The sequence below is a fragment of the Perca flavescens genome, chromosome 7 (genome assembly GCF_004354835.1).
Source record: "Perca flavescens isolate YP-PL-M2 chromosome 7, PFLA_1.0, whole genome shotgun sequence".
In the NCBI taxonomy this organism is placed as follows: domain Eukaryota; kingdom Metazoa; phylum Chordata; class Actinopteri; order Perciformes; family Percidae; genus Perca; species Perca flavescens.
This window is the reverse complement of record NC_041337.1, coordinates 20,305,344-20,322,948: the sequence shown is the minus strand read 5'-3', so window position 1 is coordinate 20,322,948 and position 17,605 is coordinate 20,305,344. Positions and strand designations below refer to the sequence as shown.

The 17,605-nt window shown below is 39.7% G+C and overlaps 3 protein-coding genes across 6 annotated transcripts in view; 2 read left to right on the top strand and 1 right to left on the bottom strand.

Moving 5' to 3' along the window:
- The window catches only part of dip2ba (disco-interacting protein 2 homolog Ba), a 44,786-nt gene extending 42,842 nt beyond the window's left edge, over positions 1-1,944 (top strand). For 2 of the 3 annotated variants that reach the window (XM_028582517.1, XM_028582518.1), the window contains one exon: positions 94-346. In XM_028582517.1, the coding sequence (XP_028438318.1) occupies positions 94-346 (253 nt within the window). Of the gene's footprint in view, positions 1-93 lie in introns of all 3 variants that reach the window. The other variant, XM_028582516.1, reaches the window with a different exon arrangement.
- Positions 1,945-5,578: 3,634 nt separating this feature from the next.
- LOC114558485 (transmembrane protease serine 11D) lies at positions 5,579-12,063 on the bottom strand. 2 transcript variants are annotated; one of them, XM_028582527.1, is made up of 5 exons: positions 11,889-12,063; positions 10,494-10,677; positions 8,536-8,813; positions 5,943-6,085; positions 5,579-5,862 (listed from the first exon to the last, which is right to left on the bottom strand). In XM_028582527.1, exons 1-5 carry the CDS (start codon positions 11,959-11,961, stop codon positions 5,626-5,628), a joined length of 915 nt encoding a protein of 304 aa, XP_028438328.1. In that variant the 5' UTR covers positions 11,962-12,063; the 3' UTR covers positions 5,579-5,625. The 2 variants fall into 2 exon arrangements, with proteins under 2 accessions (XP_028438328.1, XP_028438330.1); XM_028582529.1 differs by lacking the exon at positions 10,494-10,677 and having other exon boundaries at positions 8,536-8,754.
- A 187-nt stretch (positions 12,064-12,250) lies between these two features.
- scn8aa (sodium channel, voltage gated, type VIII, alpha subunit a) overlaps positions 12,251-17,605 on the top strand; it is a 44,557-nt gene continuing 39,202 nt past the window's right edge. Inside the window, exons 1-2 of the mRNA XM_028582530.1 lie at positions 12,251-12,648; positions 15,943-16,276. Of these exons, the coding sequence (XP_028438331.1) occupies positions 15,998-16,276 (279 nt within the window). The 5' untranslated portion in view covers positions 12,251-12,648; positions 15,943-15,997. The remainder of the gene's footprint in view (positions 12,649-15,942; positions 16,277-17,605) is intronic.

Here is a 17,605-nt window from a genome sequence, read left to right as displayed (position 1 = left end):
ACGCTCACTGAGAAAGCCCATAGTTCACACAGTAACACGAAAAAAGACGTGACCGAACACAATTCATATTTTAAGAACACTCTTGCCCCTCAGTGCTGTGTTTACATGGACCAACCTGCTGGTGGTGGTGGCGGAGCTGAGCGGCTCGGAGCAGGAGGCCTTGGACCTGGTGCCCCTCGTCACTAACGTGGTTCTGGAGGAGCACCACCTCATCGTCGGGGTGGTGGTCATCGTGGACCCCGGGGTGATCCCCATCAACTCCAGAGGAGAGAAGCAGAGGATGCACCTGCGAGACTCCTTCCTGGCAGACCAACTGGACCCCATCTACGTGGCCTACAACATGTGATTCACCAACTGATGAGAGTGCAGAAAACTGAGCCAGGCTCTGGGAACAGACGTGAGGGAGACGGACTTGGGGCGTGCGTTCAGTAGCATCCCCGATGTTTAAGCTCAGATACACGTTCAGAACACCAAACAATGTGAGAAAGCAAGTATTGTAACAAGAGCGCGCTTCCCTCTCAGAAACCGTTTCTTCTTTGCTTCCACCTGCTGCAGTCCAGGTTCACTGAGATCTACTGAGTGGGACGGATATTTTCTCTCGTCTTGATAGTAGATCCACCTGTCAAATGGAGGAAATATGATGTTGATCATCTCCATGCATCCCACTTCTCCTTCATAGCTCAGTTCATGTTTTTAAAGACATTTTTCTTCCATTCCTTGGTTGTTATCCTGAACCACTCATCCTCGTGTGCTTCTTTTTTTTTTTTAAACCCCATCTTCTTTCTTGAAGGCAGGATGGCGCACTAGAACTGCTGAGAGGAGCTTGAACTTTCACCCTCTTGCACTTTTAGTCCTTGCACCTCTGAGGCGCTTCCTGCCTACCCTGCCTCAAGGGGGACACCCCCCATGTTTGCTGCTTTCATGAGAGCAAATCCACATCAGTATTCAAAAGTGCTACCAGCGAGTACAGATTACCTTCTTCTACCAGGCGCACCTCGGCTCTCCCCCTCCCATCACATACTGGATTTGCCTGCAGACATGCTTTCGGCATTCATGCGTTACAAAATGTCCTAAAAAACTATTGTTGGTGTGGGGAATGAAAGACTTTGCTTCTTAAACATAAAAACCTGGATATTAAAGGCGATCATTGACGGGAGGAAAACGCAGATACATTTTCCGGTGCAAGTTGGTACGTTAGTTAGTCCTTATGTTTGTGAAGTACTAATACATTTTTTCCAAAAGCACAGATTTTCTGAAGAAGAGTTTAAGGGATTACTGGTGTTTAGGTGTGCATGCTAATTTGGAATACAATCAATATCAACATGCAGGCAAAAAAAAAATAAAAAATAAAGGATAATTTACCAGTTTCATGGCTTGAACTGAAGCGAGCCGCTAGCTTTCGGTCTGCCTGTAGTATCCCACGTTAAAGCAAAGCGCGTCTTTCACTTAATGTTAGCGTTCCAGTCGGTTAGATAAACATAGATCATCAGAAGGCAAGTCAGTGACTTATTGCACCATGATGACGTTTATGATTATGGACTGTTGAATTTCTTAAAAGATATCAAGAACCAGGACATAACTTTGCCTTACTAAACCTTTGGAACGTCAGTTATGTTCTATCCCTCATTTCTAGCTGTACTATTAGTGTATGTAAAGGACTATTCCACTTTTTTTTCATACGTGGAATCAGAAGCCAGTTTATAACTCAATAGACACTCGTATATAATTTTTTAGAAGAGGGGGTGGGGGGGGGGGGTGTGTCTCATTCTTTTTGCGAAGACGTTTGCAGTCATGCCTTTCTCATTTCATCATTAACATTTAAACCAATTCTTTCTGAATGTCTGTAACACTGAAAACATTTTTTTTTTTAATTTTAATTAGGAATAAACAACACTCCATAAGCAACCCGTGATTTAAAAATGGCAGAATCCTCCTTTATAAAAATGGAGGTAATAAATGAGGGTCAAGATGTTGTTTGTATACTGTATTTTAGAGGTCAAATATTACTGGTGTTAATGTGTAACTTTGTCGATAAAAACTTGATTGATCTTTCATACTTGACAGCATTTTTCTGCATTGTTAATTTAATGGTATCACATTGCAAAAGAGAAGAAAAAAGTTTCAGATTGTTTTGGCAGAAACAATGTGCACTTTCCCAATATCGTGTGTGTGTGTGTGTGTGTGTGTGTGTGTGTGTGTGTGTGTGTGTGTGTGTGTGTGTGTGTGTGTGTGTGTGTGTGTGTGTGTGTGTGTGTGTGTGTGTGTGTGTGTGTGTGTGTGTGTGTGTGTGTGTGTGTGTGTGTGTGTGTGTGTGTGTGTGTGTGTGTGTCCAGTGATATTTGGCTTTTCTGGTGCAACAAGGTTTGTCTTTTTTAAGAAAATTATCCCAGAATATTGAACCATTTTTTTACATTTCTTTTATGTCGCCGCCACTGTATTTTAATTCTTTTCATTCAAGATCGGAATCAGATATGTTTTTATAGGGGTTTCATTAATATTTTCCTGATATCTTTCTTTACACTGCTCAACTTTTGCAAAGAGCTGTTTTGATTTCGAAGCAGCTTGACTTGCAGCACATCACGTCAGTAAACCACTTTTCATTAAGTGACAGACACTGATGACATGTATGCGAGCCAGTATCTGTGGCACGTTGGAGTTACTCATAAATAACAAAGTGAAGCTTCTGAGCTGCTGTGTGATAATTGCTTTGTTGCTACTGTTTGACTCCGAGTTTTAATAAAGTTTTATAATGTCATGTTGGCCTTCAAGCCTTTTCGATAGACATTGGTGCTATTCAATAAGGGAAAGTTGACAGACTTTTGTCCTCCAATGTCATAACAAAGAAGGTTTATTCCTGGATGCCCTTTTTGTGTGAAATTTAAGTCGTTCTTTTTCCAAGCCAACATTTCACTCACTGCTCGGTTCTAAAATTGGTCATCATCGGCAGTTTTCATCAGCTCTGAGACTTGATGAAAACTTTCTCAACATGCAACTTAACATGGACAGTGCAACTCGACATATCCTACCATTTCCATTTTAATATTTATTTCAGTTTTCAAGTTGTCGTGTTGTGAGGAACGACGTGCATTTCAAACCTCCAAAGTGATTATTCTAAGCACAAAATGTAAATGTACATGTGAGGTAATGAAATTAGGATATTTCACACAAAAAAAAACTCAAGGGCCCACAATGTATACCTCAACGACTGTCTGTTCACTATGCATCGTCGAGCTGCAGCAAAGACATTCTGAACTAGTCAATGGTGCGATAACTTCTAACATGTCTTACTTGACAAAAAACACTGTCACACTGTCATTGGATGTGTTTCATGTCAAATAATCAAAAATAAAAAAAATCCTTTGTCAGAATTTCTTGTGCTTTTTTTCTTTTTTTCCTTATCTCTGTAAGCTTTAGAAAGATTCAGGAAGTATCTGCTGCATTAAAGGAAAATAGCATCTTCCTTCCACCAGGTGAAGGTCTTAACTACATTTGACATTTTTAATTTGCTCCCTCTGTGAATTTACAAATATTTACATAAACATAATTTTCACTAGAAGTTCTCACTTCATATTTTAATAACCTAATTACGTTTTTTCTTTAATAATACTAAAAGGTATCTTATTAACTGGCTGACAGGTTCTTCACTATGCATTAGTGGTTTGCATGTTTTATTTACCCTATTTGCTACAAATCACTTACACTTAACATCACCGCCAAACGCTGTGAAAACCATACTGCTGTGTTTGAGATGTTTTCAAGCATTTATTAGATTTATTTTATTTGATTAGGACAATGCACATTAATCAACAGTTCTGTAAATGCGCCAGTGTTAGCCAGTTGGCTAATTTTCAATTAAGTTGTGATGGAGTTTCAAGAAACTGCCATCTGATGTTCATGCCATTAATAAGAACTCTTGAGTAGTAGAAGTCTTGAGTTGCCAGTTTGTTAAAAATAGATGTGTCTGATATTGATTGTTTATATTTGGTAATACAGCTATTATAAATGTTGGTGAACCATTGATAAATGCTCATTGGTATCTCAGTTCTCTTTTTTTTTGGGGATTAACCATTTTTATTTTTTAACAACATACAAAACATACAACTCGCAACATGAACACCCCACTCACCCAACACCACCCACCCAGACAAAAATCAAGAAAAGATGACACAGTGACTACTATATTCAAGACCATTCAACAACATAGACAAATAAACCAAATAAACATGTGACAATACCATAAACCCATCATACACTTCTCTTCCCAGCACAAAGCTTCTTAGGAGATGTCCAGAAAGTTCTGGTACTTTCCCCATTTTCTAGTATAGACATCCAATCTGTCGCACAAACTGCTTGCTCTTGGGGGAATTACTGGAATTGTTGGGGCTTTGTAAATTATAGAGTGTGGTCTAGACCTACTCTATCTGTAAAGTGTCTTGAGATAACTCTTGTTATGATTTGATACTATAAATAAAATTGAATTGAATTGAATTCAATCTGGCACACCATTTATTTTTTTATATGACATTTTTCAAACGCTGCCACCCTAGCCATCTCTCAAGCCCACTCCTGGATTGACTGCACCACTTCATTCTTCCATCCTCTTAAAATAATCTGTCTGGCTATCAGTAAACTAGTCTGGACCCAGCTTCTTATGTGCTTATCCATCCCGTTTAGGATTGACACATCTCCCTGAACAAATAATCTTGGACTGAATGGAACCCGGGTCACTGCAATCCGACATACAGTAGGTTACCATGTATCCCGGTCCAAAATTCCTGGACCTTATCACAGGACCATAGGACACGAAGTAATTAGCCGTCCTCCGTCTTACATTTCCAACAATTTGGGAGTTTGTCACTTTCTAATATGCTGTTGTAAATGTTAATAAGTTGTTACTAGATAGATTTTGGTCCAGATGTTCTAAAAACCTTTCCCAGAAGATGAGGGGTCTAACAGTCCATTGAAGGGTTAGGAGGACTCCTGATTAATTAAAAGCTTGAATAGATAAAGCAAGTGTCCTGCTTGTAACATATTTGTTCTAGAACACATTTTCTAGAACAAACATGTTGCTTTTCTTATTACTATTATTCTATTGGAAAAATTCTTTATTTAAAATATTCTGGTTTCCGACCTTCTTCCCTCTTCTCTTAATTGAGTTGAACAAAAGCTATCAGTTCTTACATTATAGAAAATATTAAACTGAATAGCCTTTTTATGTTTTTTCCTCATTATGTAACTTACTTACTGCCTTTATCTTTTAATATATTCAATATATTATTCTCTTTTATAAATACTTTATAGTATATTGTTGACTGTGTTATCAGAACTCTTACTTACTTATGTACCTGACGTACTATGTACAGAAATGCCTTGTGAAATAACAACAAAAAAAGTCTAACTTTGGCAGAAAATACAATTTTCATGTTGTAAACCACTCAGAGTAAGACGCTGATTGAGAAACCATTAGGCCATTAAACATGCTCTCATAGACATAACAGTCTAAACGCGTTGACTGGTGAAGTTTGTGGAACATCTCATTGCAAATTTAGACGGCTAAAAACATCTAAACAGTCTGATGTACATATATAGCAGTGATATTTATTGCTGACAGACTGTATGGATGATTCAGAGCAGCATCAGAGCAGCACTTAGCAGAGCTGAGATCAGTCTTGTGTTCAGTCTGTGTGCAGCAGACACTGATGCTGTCTGACTCGTCTTCAGCCAACCTGCAAACCTGCTGGTTCTGGCGTACACCCCCGGCCTGTGAGGAAGTCCACACTCGTGCCCGAAGCTTGTGACTCCGACCACATAAAACCTGTCCTCGTCCTCGCTGTAACACTGCAGGGGCCCCCCGCTGTCACCCTGAGGCACACACACAAACAGCAATCATGTCTTATTGAACTGAAACCTGTAGCTTGTAGTGAGTTTAAAAATGTCATTACCTGACAGGAATCAGCCACCCCGCTCTCCAGTCCAGCACAGATCATGTTTTCAGTGATGAGGCCGTTGTACCAGGTGATCAGGTTACATGTAATCCTGTCAATGAGCTCCACCTCAGCTTCCTGCAATCTGTTCATCAGTCTGCCTGCAGTACATTTACCAAAATGGTACTTTACTTATAAAGGGCTTAGCACTTATATATGAGAGCAACATTTCAAAACAAGGGCAACACTTAACTTTAACCCACTATTAAGCATTTTTAAGCAGTCAATAAACATTTAATTTTAGAATTATGGTAACATGTTTGGCCAGGTCTCCCTTAAAGGGGAACTGATGAGGTCTGGTTACAGGTTTTGGGGAGTTTTACTGCATATATGGGAAACAAGTTGTACAAAGCATTTTGTGACTTCAGAGAGAGCTGCACAAAGTGATAAATTGCCTCAAGTGATGTCACCACAATATTATGGTATCAGAAGCATTCTAGTTCCCGATTGTAGTCCGTTTGTAGTCCAAGTAGTATTGGCCAATCACGTTTGAGTGGGCTTTTGGTTGCATGCAGGTAAACAGTAGCCTCGTGAGACCGTCCTGATCTCACCAGTTCCAGTTTTCCACTCGCAGATCAGTCTGGCATCTTGAGATAGAGAAAATTTGGAGCTGTTCGCCAAACAATCAGCGGGCCAATCAGTGTTGGTTTTGAGGCGGGTTTAGGTGGTGATAGACAGATGGTTTATCCAATCAGCTAACCAGTATTTTCCAGACAGCAGTAGCCCTAATTCTGTTAGCTGCTCGCTAATTCTTTTTTCTCTTGGATCCTTCTTTTGGAATATGGACCGGGAACCTGAAATGGTGCCTTTTATTCGTAAATTCTCGTTACACAAACTGCAAATATCCTTTACCGACATGTTGCTTGCTTACTGAGCTAACGAGCTATGCTTTGCCTGCAGCAGCAGGGGCTTGTGGTTGTATTTTCATACGCTTCGTTGATCTAATTGGTTGATTTGGCCCGTCTATCACCAACATAGGTGATAGACAGATGGTTTATCCAATCAGCTAACCAGTATTTTCGCCCCTTCCCAAAAGTTCTCCAACGGAAAGTTCGCAGATGGATATGCCGAGCAAATGCGATGCAATCCATCTGGTGGAGTCAGGTTAGGTAAACAGGGTTGGCTCAGTCGGTAGAGCAGGCGCACATAGCATACTTAGGTAAATGCCTCGACGCAGAGGTCCAGGGTTCAAGTCTGATCTGTGACAATTTCCTGCATGTCTTCCCCCACTCTCTCTCTCCCCTTTTTCACCTAGCTGTCCTGTCAATTAAAGGCGGAAAAGCCCCCCCCCAAAAAAAGAAATCTTCAAAATACTTTAAGGTTAAAGGTGCCCTGCCACATGTATTTCCTTACTTTGTGGTAATGTCTGAAGTTCTACCATGGACTCCGTAACATTTCTTTTGGAAAAAATGCCTTGGTTACCTTGTTTCAAGCCATTCTAGCATGGTATATAAAGCCTGCAGGAAGATTCAGCTCAATTTCTGCCAGTTCTCAATAATATTCAACATGCTAAGCTGTTTGAATCTGATTGGCTAACAGCTAGCCAATGAGAGCCTGGCTGTCAGAATCCTTTACTCAGCCCAACTGGGCAAGCTAATGAATAGTAATGAGCTCAGGCAATATGATGTCAGACTGACCAGCTTTTGTAATTGGCCTGATTTGTCTGCTTATTTCTTTTCAGTGGCTAAAGCAGACAAAGGAGGTAGCAGTTCATTTTCACATTCACAACATAACACAAACACATATGGACCTAACATATGAATATATGAATATATATATATATATATATATATATATATAATATGAATATACACATAAAATGCAAGTAAAAACGGTTTTGTATGGCAGGGCACCTTTAAGTAAGGTTATTGTGTCTTATAGGTACTATTATCACAACTATGTGAAACAATTTCACAACTTTTAGTACAAAACTCCAGACTTATCCCACTTGTACACAGCCAGTCTTTCATTTAAAAATTGCCATTGTGCATTAATTTGGATTGTAAACATCTCTCACTACACAACCATTGATTCAAAATATAAATTTTTGTGAAATGTCATGAGAACATGGTTTAATCACCAAAACACTACATAATGATATCTTTTCTTTTTTAAGTCGTTTTAACTACCAGTAAATCTGGTAACAAAACAATGCAAGATACATGTTTCAAATCACCGTTAGAGGTGCTGATAGTGATATGCTACAGTAGTGTGAAAGACAGTTTTCACTTACATTACCCAACATTAACAGAATCTAAAATTCCCATATCTATCCTATGTGTAATCAAGTTGTGATCAAAGAAGACAATCATCAATCATTTGACCAAATTTGAACCTCTGATTCATGATCTGCTCTGAGTTTTCTACTAAGAGTTTTGAGGTTTTACCACCTACTTGCGATAATAGTACCAAAGCAATACAAAAAACTATAAAGTTGTACCTTTCTCTTTCCCACTGAGTCTGAGTTAGTCAGAGATGCCGGAAAGGATTCAGGGTTTACCATCATGCCTTTCATAACAATGCTGCAGAATCAGTGAGTTTTTAAACTAACCTTTGTAATAGGAGCTCCCCCATCCACTGATGAAACAGTGGCTGAAGTTGAGGATGAACTCATGAGTCAAATTATGAGGAGTGCAGACAGGTTGGACGTGGTCAGTGAAGTTGAAGGGAGAGCTGAGGAGCAAGAGTGTCACATCGTTGTCAGACGTGACGTCATCGTAGTCCTCATGCATTTTGACTTCCCTGATGGAGCGCATCTGGGTTTGAGGTCCTGGAGCAGATAACACATTAAGTCCTGCCACCACACGGAAATGGCTTTTGATGATCCTTCTAGACACAGAACAGAATACATGTGACTGTTTATGACTCTGACTGCCTTTCTCTTTGCAAACCAAGCCACCTATCCATTCTCCTATCTTAAATAGCACACCTATGTTGGTTTCATTAGTTCCTGTGAACTGGTATTCTTTATTGAGCATGTTAAATATAATGTACATATTGTAAGAGTACACAGATATACTGTACATTAGGCTGGGTACTGAATTCAATACTTTTTAGGCACTGACCGAATTGCCTCTAACGTATTGAGTATTGAATCATTGAATATCCAATTTCAATACCTAAGGAGTAAATCTCATCAGCGTCAGTGAGCCAATAAGCACACAGCATGCTTCTACCAAGATCTAATAATGCTGGTGATTGGCTGTCTAAAGTTACACATCGTAAAGACAAACAGCAAAAACTCTACGTTACACAGAGACAATCATCCAATCCACGAAACACCAAACGAGTCAATGGCAGAATAAGCTGTTTGGCATTGGCAGAGAAGATTTGGCAAATTTTTCATGGGCGCAACCCACATACTCAGCACTGCTGCTCATCCCACAAATGCATGTTCTGTACAAATGGGGCACCATTTGAAAAGGAACTAAACAGGCTTTCCAACGTTATACGATTTATTACCAAAAAGCATTGTTACCACAGAGAAATAATCTACCAAACACAAATTTCCTCACTTTTTGTGCTAAGTTTAGTAGGATTGTGCTGTAACGTGTAATGTTGTTATTTCTTTTTGTTTTATAAAATTGGTATCGAAAAAAGTATCGTTTAGGAACCGGTATCGAAGTCACGGTATCGGTATACAATTTTTTTTAATGATACCGAGCCCTACTGTACATGTACACACACCTAGAGTCTAACACACATGTTGAGAGAAGGAAAAATGTCAAACATGAATACTTCTGAAAAGAGAAAAAGTAAACAAACTACCACAGCTCAGAGGTGGAAATCACACTGCTACAACTTGGGTCAAACTAGGCCAAATCACAGCCGTATTTCTCAGTCTGAATTCATGGTTGAAATAATGTTTCATCACCAGTAACAGTCACCAGTTTGTACCGGGTAATTTGTGTTTTGCAGCCCAGCTACTATCTGTCTTTTATTACATTTGACACAAGTTTGATTGCTTCTTCCCAATAAAACCTTCAATGGTGAAACACTAATACAGAGAACAACAAACTGACCCAAAATCTGTGTAAAATAACACTATTAGACATCTGCTCATATGGACCTCTGGTTACGTCATGGTAAATCTAGATGCACCTCTATATGTGTGATGTATATGTAACATCATATGACCATTGTTTCTTCCACGGGTTTTTCTGTGTTCAGCATCTTCAAGCCTATTTCTCTTCACATAATAAATAGTTTTCTTGAAACCTGTGCACATGCACTTAGGTCACAGATTAATTGGCCTCTTTTGAGTTTATCAGTTGTTTTATGTAAGTGTTGTTCATTAATAGCTGGAAAATGCTGTTTTTACTGTTTCACTGTCTCACCTATTTTTACATGTTATTTTATTTATAATTAGTTCACTTCAATAGCAACGTTTTCCATAATGTGTTTACATAATTTTGTCTATTCCACATGCACAAATACAGGGTGAGTTATACACCAAATGTGACTGAGTGCAGGTCAGTCACATCAGTAAGGTGTGTAAGTTATACTCACAGGTATTTGTGGAAGCAGTGTGTGGCAGTGAGCACCCAGAGGTTGCTGAGGATCGTCCCGCCACAGTGATGCCTGGACTGGATCTGGATGCTGACCTGCCAGGGCCAAGCCCCCTCAGGAGCCTCCCGCCCCCCCACTATACGAAATGCACCAGGGGGGGAGACCAGGAGCCGCTGCCCACAGCCTCACAAACACAATCAAATAAAGTTTCCGTTTCTTTTTTTTCTAAAATTACATCCTGTTGTTTACGTTGTTGGAGGAAGTGGTGTGACAGTAGATGCATTTGAGGTGTGTGACAATTAGTAAATTATTCATCAACTATTTTGATAACTGATCAATCGTTTAAATCTGTCATCAAGCAAAAATGCCAGAAATTCTCTGGTTTCTGTTTCTCAAATGTGATGATTTGTTGCTTTTCTGTTTATATCATCATATATCAAGTATACATCTTTGGTTTTTAAACAATTGGTGAGACAAAACAAGAAATTTAAATGTGGCAACTTAGGCTGTGGGAACGTGTGATGATGTGAATTACTTTTGTAATAAGTAATAAAAAGTTAGTGGATATAGTAGCAACCAAATAATGATGACCCAAATATGGCCACTTCAACGCTTTAGTTAGTTTTCTAGTTTAATGATACAAATTGTTTCATAAACCCTATTGTGTCCCAGGACCTAGAGGAGCAGTGACTGCAGCCCAGAGGTTACATCAGGACTTTGACTTTTTTCTTTTACATGCTAAAATGTAGCATAATTGATTGATTAGGGGGCTATTAAAAATTGTGAGGGGGCTTTTTTTTTTTTAAAAAGAAAAGTTCATGAACCTGTAGGCTATCCAGGATTTTCCGAAAAACAGAGCAGAGCAGAAAGGCTAACGTTACTAAACTAGCTATAGGCTACATTTGCTACCGGATGTAACTTCAAAGTGCATCAAACTGAGAAAGGGTACGTTTTATTGTTAATAAATTCAACTTTTCATTTACAGTTGGATAATATGTTATTTCGCCTTTCAAAAAGGTACAGTGTCACTCTAAATATTAGGCTGACGTTACTAAGGTAGAAGAAAGAGTCAACTTTTCGGCTAACATTACTCAAGGTAGGAATGTTAAAAAAATGGCTATTTTGAGACTTCTGAGTTAGCTAGCTATCGCTAGCTAGTATTCATTATAATTTACACATGGTTAGCTTTATGTCCATTTGCGTACAACCAATCTCAGTGACCATGGCAGCACATTGCACATACTGTAAGCTAGCTAAAGTTAACGGATGCTACTCTGTAACTGCCGGATTTTCAAAAGTAGCTAGCTGAATATTTCATTCTTTTTTTTATTTTTTTTTTTTTAAAGCTAGCTACATGATTAGTTCCCTTCCACCCCTGGTCCTGGTTGTACTCACTGTCCTGTGGTGAAGTCAGATCACTCAAACACAAAGCACTCAAAAACAGCACTGTAAACGCTTTGAGCTCCATTTAGTTTAACGTTAAACTGAAGACATTTTTTGACTGCAAACAAAAACAACTCCAGTTCCTTCTGGCCAATGGCCTCATGGGCATATGTGCGTCATTAGTGAAATGTAGGCTACTCCTGTAATGACAATATGACAAAATACAACAAAATAATAACTAAAAATAACAATAATAATGTAACTATTTAATTGTAAGATGTCCCAACACTTAGCTAAAGAAGAAATGCTCCATATGTTTCAAAATGTGTGTGACAAATCTTTCTAAATGCTTTTGGGAAAGTAAAAATGTATTTTTATGTAACCTTAGAGGAATATGTTTTTTGCATTTGTTGAAGCTGTCTCTGACTGAATAGCCACAACAGTACAACACTACAAACTCACCACACTGAACACACAGTAAGAAAAACCTTGTGCGTGTTTTCTGTGCACAATCTCATCAAGGGGAGTGTATTTTGTGAACCACACACTGAGGTTTAGGGGCTGCAGGCCTAAATGACCTTTACGATCTTACGAAACACGCTTGCCGACACTCCCTTACATTGTGCTGAGAGTCATCAATTATGCAGGGAAACTGCTCGCGCTGAGGGGGAAGACAGCAGCAACAATATGGCGACAACCGCAGTTTCTCTCCAGTCTTTTCCACACCTGCTGTCCTGCAACGTCTTTCCGGATTCATTGTAACGCTTTCAAAGTGAGTATCCTTCATTTATAATCGTTTGAGAAAATGGTGCAAATGTTGATAGGTGACCGTAGATTTTTCTCGCTGTCGGTATCCTTGCGTAAATGTCGCAGAGCTGCACACATGCCCTGGATCTTTTTCTTTTTTTTTGGAGTGGGATAGTAGAGGGTGTCTACGTTGGCTGAGCATCTATGGGCTGCACCAGAGCACGAATAAATCAATTTATCAATCAGTTGATATCGATCACAAGGAATTTATCGGATTAACCATTTCCTCGAGCATCCGAGGCATTGATTAGACCTTTGTGAGAGAAAATGCCTCGTAGGTTAGACTTTAGGTAGGGTCGCCGTCTGACTGCTCCAGCCCCAAAACTATTTTTTTCTTCAGATTTTGGCCAGTATTTTTGGTTTCACATTACCCTACAGACTACAGAATGGAGCTCTTGAAACACCATAAGGCTTCGATGCTATGTGAGTAGCCTGATCCTCCTTCCACCATCAATAGCCGAGAAATGTACATTCCTCCAGGTGATTTTGGTGTGGCAGCAGCATCATAACTGTTCTCTAATCGTGTTATTTGTTATGTTTAACCTTATGTTTAGGCTTTGTGTGTGTTTTATGCTTGTGTTTAGCTTTATACTCTGGGCTATCTCGTGCACAGATAGAGCCCTTATTGATTTGGCAGTCGACGTGGCTTCACGGGTGTGGTGCACATCCTCCAAGGCAACGCGCAAAAAGCGCACAGAATAACATCGAAAAGAAAAAAATCATATTTGCTTGTTTGCTGAATATCAACAGCGACATATTGCTCTAATTTATTATGCTACATCGACATCACACTTGTGACTTTGACAAATCCACGGTTGCGTTTACCACAGCGTGACATTTTAAACATAAACCACCCACTGCAGCAATATTGCTTTAGCCAATTTGGTTGTATAGCGGACCACTTCTCTGTGCAGTATAATCTACTGCTTTTCTCTGTGGCCGAGCAGGACTTTTTTAATTTAATGAAATATGTCAGGAAAAAGGGCACACCATGGCGTCCACAGGCCCTCCTTCTTAACAGGTTAAGTAGCCTAAACAAGTCTTCATTTCTCATGCGTCTCTGTGAATGAGAAAATGCCAAGAGAATGTGCCTGTTTTATCCGTAAAAATGATTGCACTGCCGAACCTGGATGTAATTCAACCCACGAGGCTGAGACTCACCAAGACGAGTGTTGTCATCATGACTTACTAGCATTGAAGATAATTGAAGGATAAACTGCAGGCATATTCAGGCGTCGATGGAGAGCTCAGCTAGAAATCTAGGTTTACAGCAAAATGGGTGTTCCAGTCAGATGGGTTATGATTTCTTTCTCTATCATCCCTGCATGTATGCAGTCGTTCATGTGCGCGCTCGTGTGGTGCTGAAGCGGACAGCGCCAGCAGAGCACCAGAAGGCTCAGAGACTGCGAGGTTCCGGGGTCCATTTTATAACCGACGTCTTGGCTCACAGTCTGCATGTTTTCATGTCTTTTTTTCAGAAAGAGTGGAGTCTCTGCTGTATGATATCTGCTTTACACGTCGAGCATTTTTAATTATATTGTGTTATGCAAGAGGGGAACAGGAAAGTGACAGGCCTTGTGATTCAGATATGGTTGTGCTCTCCTTATTTAGGCTGCATCCCCCTTTCCCTCCACCACCTTAAGCTGAAAACAAAGGTTTGTGTGTAAGGACAATAGGATTACGGATGACATATTGAAAATATACCACAAAATCAAATAATTCCAGCCATCTTTCAAATAGTCAATGGCTCCGTTCAGGTGTGGCTGTGTTTCCACTGAACCTCTTAGCTCCCTCCACTTTCCTCCAGCAATGCCTCACATTAGTATATTGGCCCTGAAATGTCCTGCAGCTTGAACAGTTGTCATGTAACATCATACCCTTTTTACATCCAAGTGTGCTGGGAAAAGGCTCTACTGAGTCATGCAGCCATTAAGTGCGCTGAATAGCGTTTCCGCTGCTATTCAAAAAAGCATAGGGAGTAAAATCCTTTAACGGGTCTTTGTTGTCAGAGGTTTATTGCAGGAACCAAACATTGTTTCAAACATTTTGGGGAAAATATTGGCTCATACTTATTTTACTATATACGGTTATTGCCTAAACCTAAGACCTGGCATAACTGATGAAAAATGTCTCTCAAATATGTTATATATTTATTTTTTTTTAGATTATTTTTTGGGGCTTTTCCGTTTATTTTAAAGTGGATAGATATGAGAGGGGGAGAGAGATGGGGGATGACACGCAGCAAAGGGCAGCGGGTCCGATTCAAACCCTGCGCCGCTGCAGGACTCAGCCAACATGGGGCGAACACGCTTACTGGGTGAGCTAGAGGCCGCCCCACATAAGTTATATTTTGTATAAACGTAGACAATTTATATCAGATGTATCATTGTTCAGGTTTCTCTCTGTTGACGTTAACAGGTTATTGAACACAAGTCTGTTCATGTTTCGGTTCAAAGGCAAAGAGAGGGAGAGACTGTAGGATGATGGAGCTTAATATAGAGATATTTCACTTTACTGTAGCTTTTAACTTTTGGCAGCCATCTGCCTTTGTAAGTACACAAATTATACATGGGTACACAAAATAAAACAGTATCTATTTATATATATAATTATAGAGTGAGACATTACAAATACTTGTCCATAGGCGGTGAGTGATGGAGACTGCTTAAGTAAACATTCCTGCATCGTATTGGCTGCTGAGCACTTGTGGATTGATAAATGTACAAACGTGTGTATCCAATTACCATTTACAATTATGATGTCTCCTTGTTGTAGTCCTCTGCTCTAGGGTAGTTTTTTAGCACCTGTGTTTTCTTATTTACATTCATTTGTATAAAGAAAAAACAGCAATTTGTAAAATGGGAATATTATAAATAAATAATTTGGCAAGAATGCAACATTCAGGCAGCCATTTTTGTAGTACTTCATGTCATCTATCCTAATTCTTTCCATTCTGCAACCAGTGGGATGAAGTATTTTGTGTTTACAGTGTTTGCATTTTGTCTACTTCTTCACTATTTTTCTATCATCACAAAATCTGCAAATATCTGTGTGTGTGTGTTTGTGTGTGTGTGACCTTCCCTTATGCATTTTTTTCACTTGTTCCAAACCTTTTACTATTCACAAAGAGAGTGTAGGATTATTGCTGAAAATGTAAATGTTCATTGTTCACTTGCTCAACATCCAAGATGAAAGTATTTAGAAGAAAAGTATTGCAGAAGTTTGGTTAACCTTTCCTCTCTGTCTGCACCTCCTGCAGAGCTGCTACTGTGGATGGTACAAACCTAAAGACCAGGTAGCTGCAGGATGAAAACATGGCTGCACCCCTTATTGCACCGCCAGGACCTGATAGCTTCAAGAAGTTTACTTTGGAATCTTTGGTGACACTTGAGCTGCGCATCAATGAGGAGAAGAACAAGAAGCCACCCAAGCAGGACAGCAGCTACCGTGACGATGATGACGAAAACAAGCCCAAGCCCAACAGCGACCTGGAGGCTGGGAAGAGCCTACCCTACATCTACGGGGACATCCCTAAGGGATTGGTGGCGGTACCACTGGAAGACCTGGACCCATACTACCTAAAGTCTCAGAAAGTGAGTTTGCAAACACACAGACAAACAAACACATGCAAAGTGATATTATCAACTCACATTTACTAGAGTTGTTTAAAACAAAGGGTATTTCTAAGGCTGGGTATCAAACCTCAGTAGTTTTTGGTAGCATCCAAAATGAAGAGTATCGCAAGGTGGCATCTAATGTCTGGTCAGATTCAAAGTCTTATTTACTTATTCCTTGATAAGATAGTACATTCCTTGATAAGATAGCACCTGATTTACCAGTTCTTGTACTGCAGCTTATGTTTAGATAACATTTATCTTTTAAAAACTTTGGGTCCATATTTCTCAATTTCGGGGTATAATCCTGAAACACTGGTATCACAAAATTTCAAACAATTCCCGGCCCTTTTAATGAATGGTATTTGTCCCCGTACCTCAGGCATCCAAAAAGTCAAATTATGACTGAACATCTCTAATATTACCTCTATATTGCCTCTATTAGCAAACTAGAATATGTTTACATTGCATCACATTCACAATGTCTTGTTCATCTCTTAATTTTGGTACCAAAGTCAATAGGATGCAGTTTTTCAGATTTTGGCACTTGGACATGCTTACCTATTTGCTTCAAGCATACAAATTGTGTGGCATCTTGATAGATAACAAGGACATTGTTTAGGACATTTTAAGATCAAGATGATTATCTTGATCTATTATATATTTAAATGTGACCAGTTAGTCCTGGCGATTTTTCACCCCTACTTGATCCGCATACACCCCAATTTTGATGCTCATGCAGATAGACAGGTGTTCTGGTATATCAGTAGAGTCAAACAGACACATTAATATCTCACACAATGGTCAGTAGATGAGTGGCCGCGTGACGTCGAGGTGAGTCATACATCATGGCTGGAATTCAACCAGACAAAGTTGAGACGTTGTGTGGTTTGTGAGGGTTGGCTTCCAGGTGGGCTGTGTTTACAGTTATTTCAATTTTATGATTAGGTTGCAGAATTAAATTATGTTTTCCTCCTTGAAGACCTCTCAAGCTGTTGAGTGGGCCGTATCTCTCCGATGTACTCATAGGGCTTTGGGGAAAAGGTCAGAAGCAGGAACTGTTGAAAGACTATTGTTCCACATGACAGCCTTTCATAATTGTTCAAAAATTAATCTGTGGCAGGAGAGAAAAGCAGCAACAGCAGCAGCAGGCTGAGAAGACTATGGTTGTCTTAGAGAAGACACATGTCTCTCTGGGGTTTCTGTCATCCCCTGACGCTCAGTGGGAGGACGGCTGGGTGACCTTGAGAGTCCCTGAATATCCCAGTCATGTGTACCTGCCAACCGAAACTGTATCTATGCCAGAGG

Coding starts and splice junctions, on each gene's coding strand:
- LOC114558485 (XM_028582527.1), bottom strand. CDS start 11,961: ATGGAGCTCAAAGCGTTTACAGTGCTGTTTTTGAGTGCTTTGTGTTTG. Junction 6,086..8,535: donor GGGGAGCTCCTATTACAAAG/GTTAGTTTAAAA, acceptor AATGTACTGCAG/GCAGACTGATGAACAGATTG. Junction 5,863..5,942: donor GGGTGGCTGATTCCTGTCAG/GTAATGACATTT, acceptor TGTGTGCCTCAG/GGTGACAGCGGGGGGCCCCT.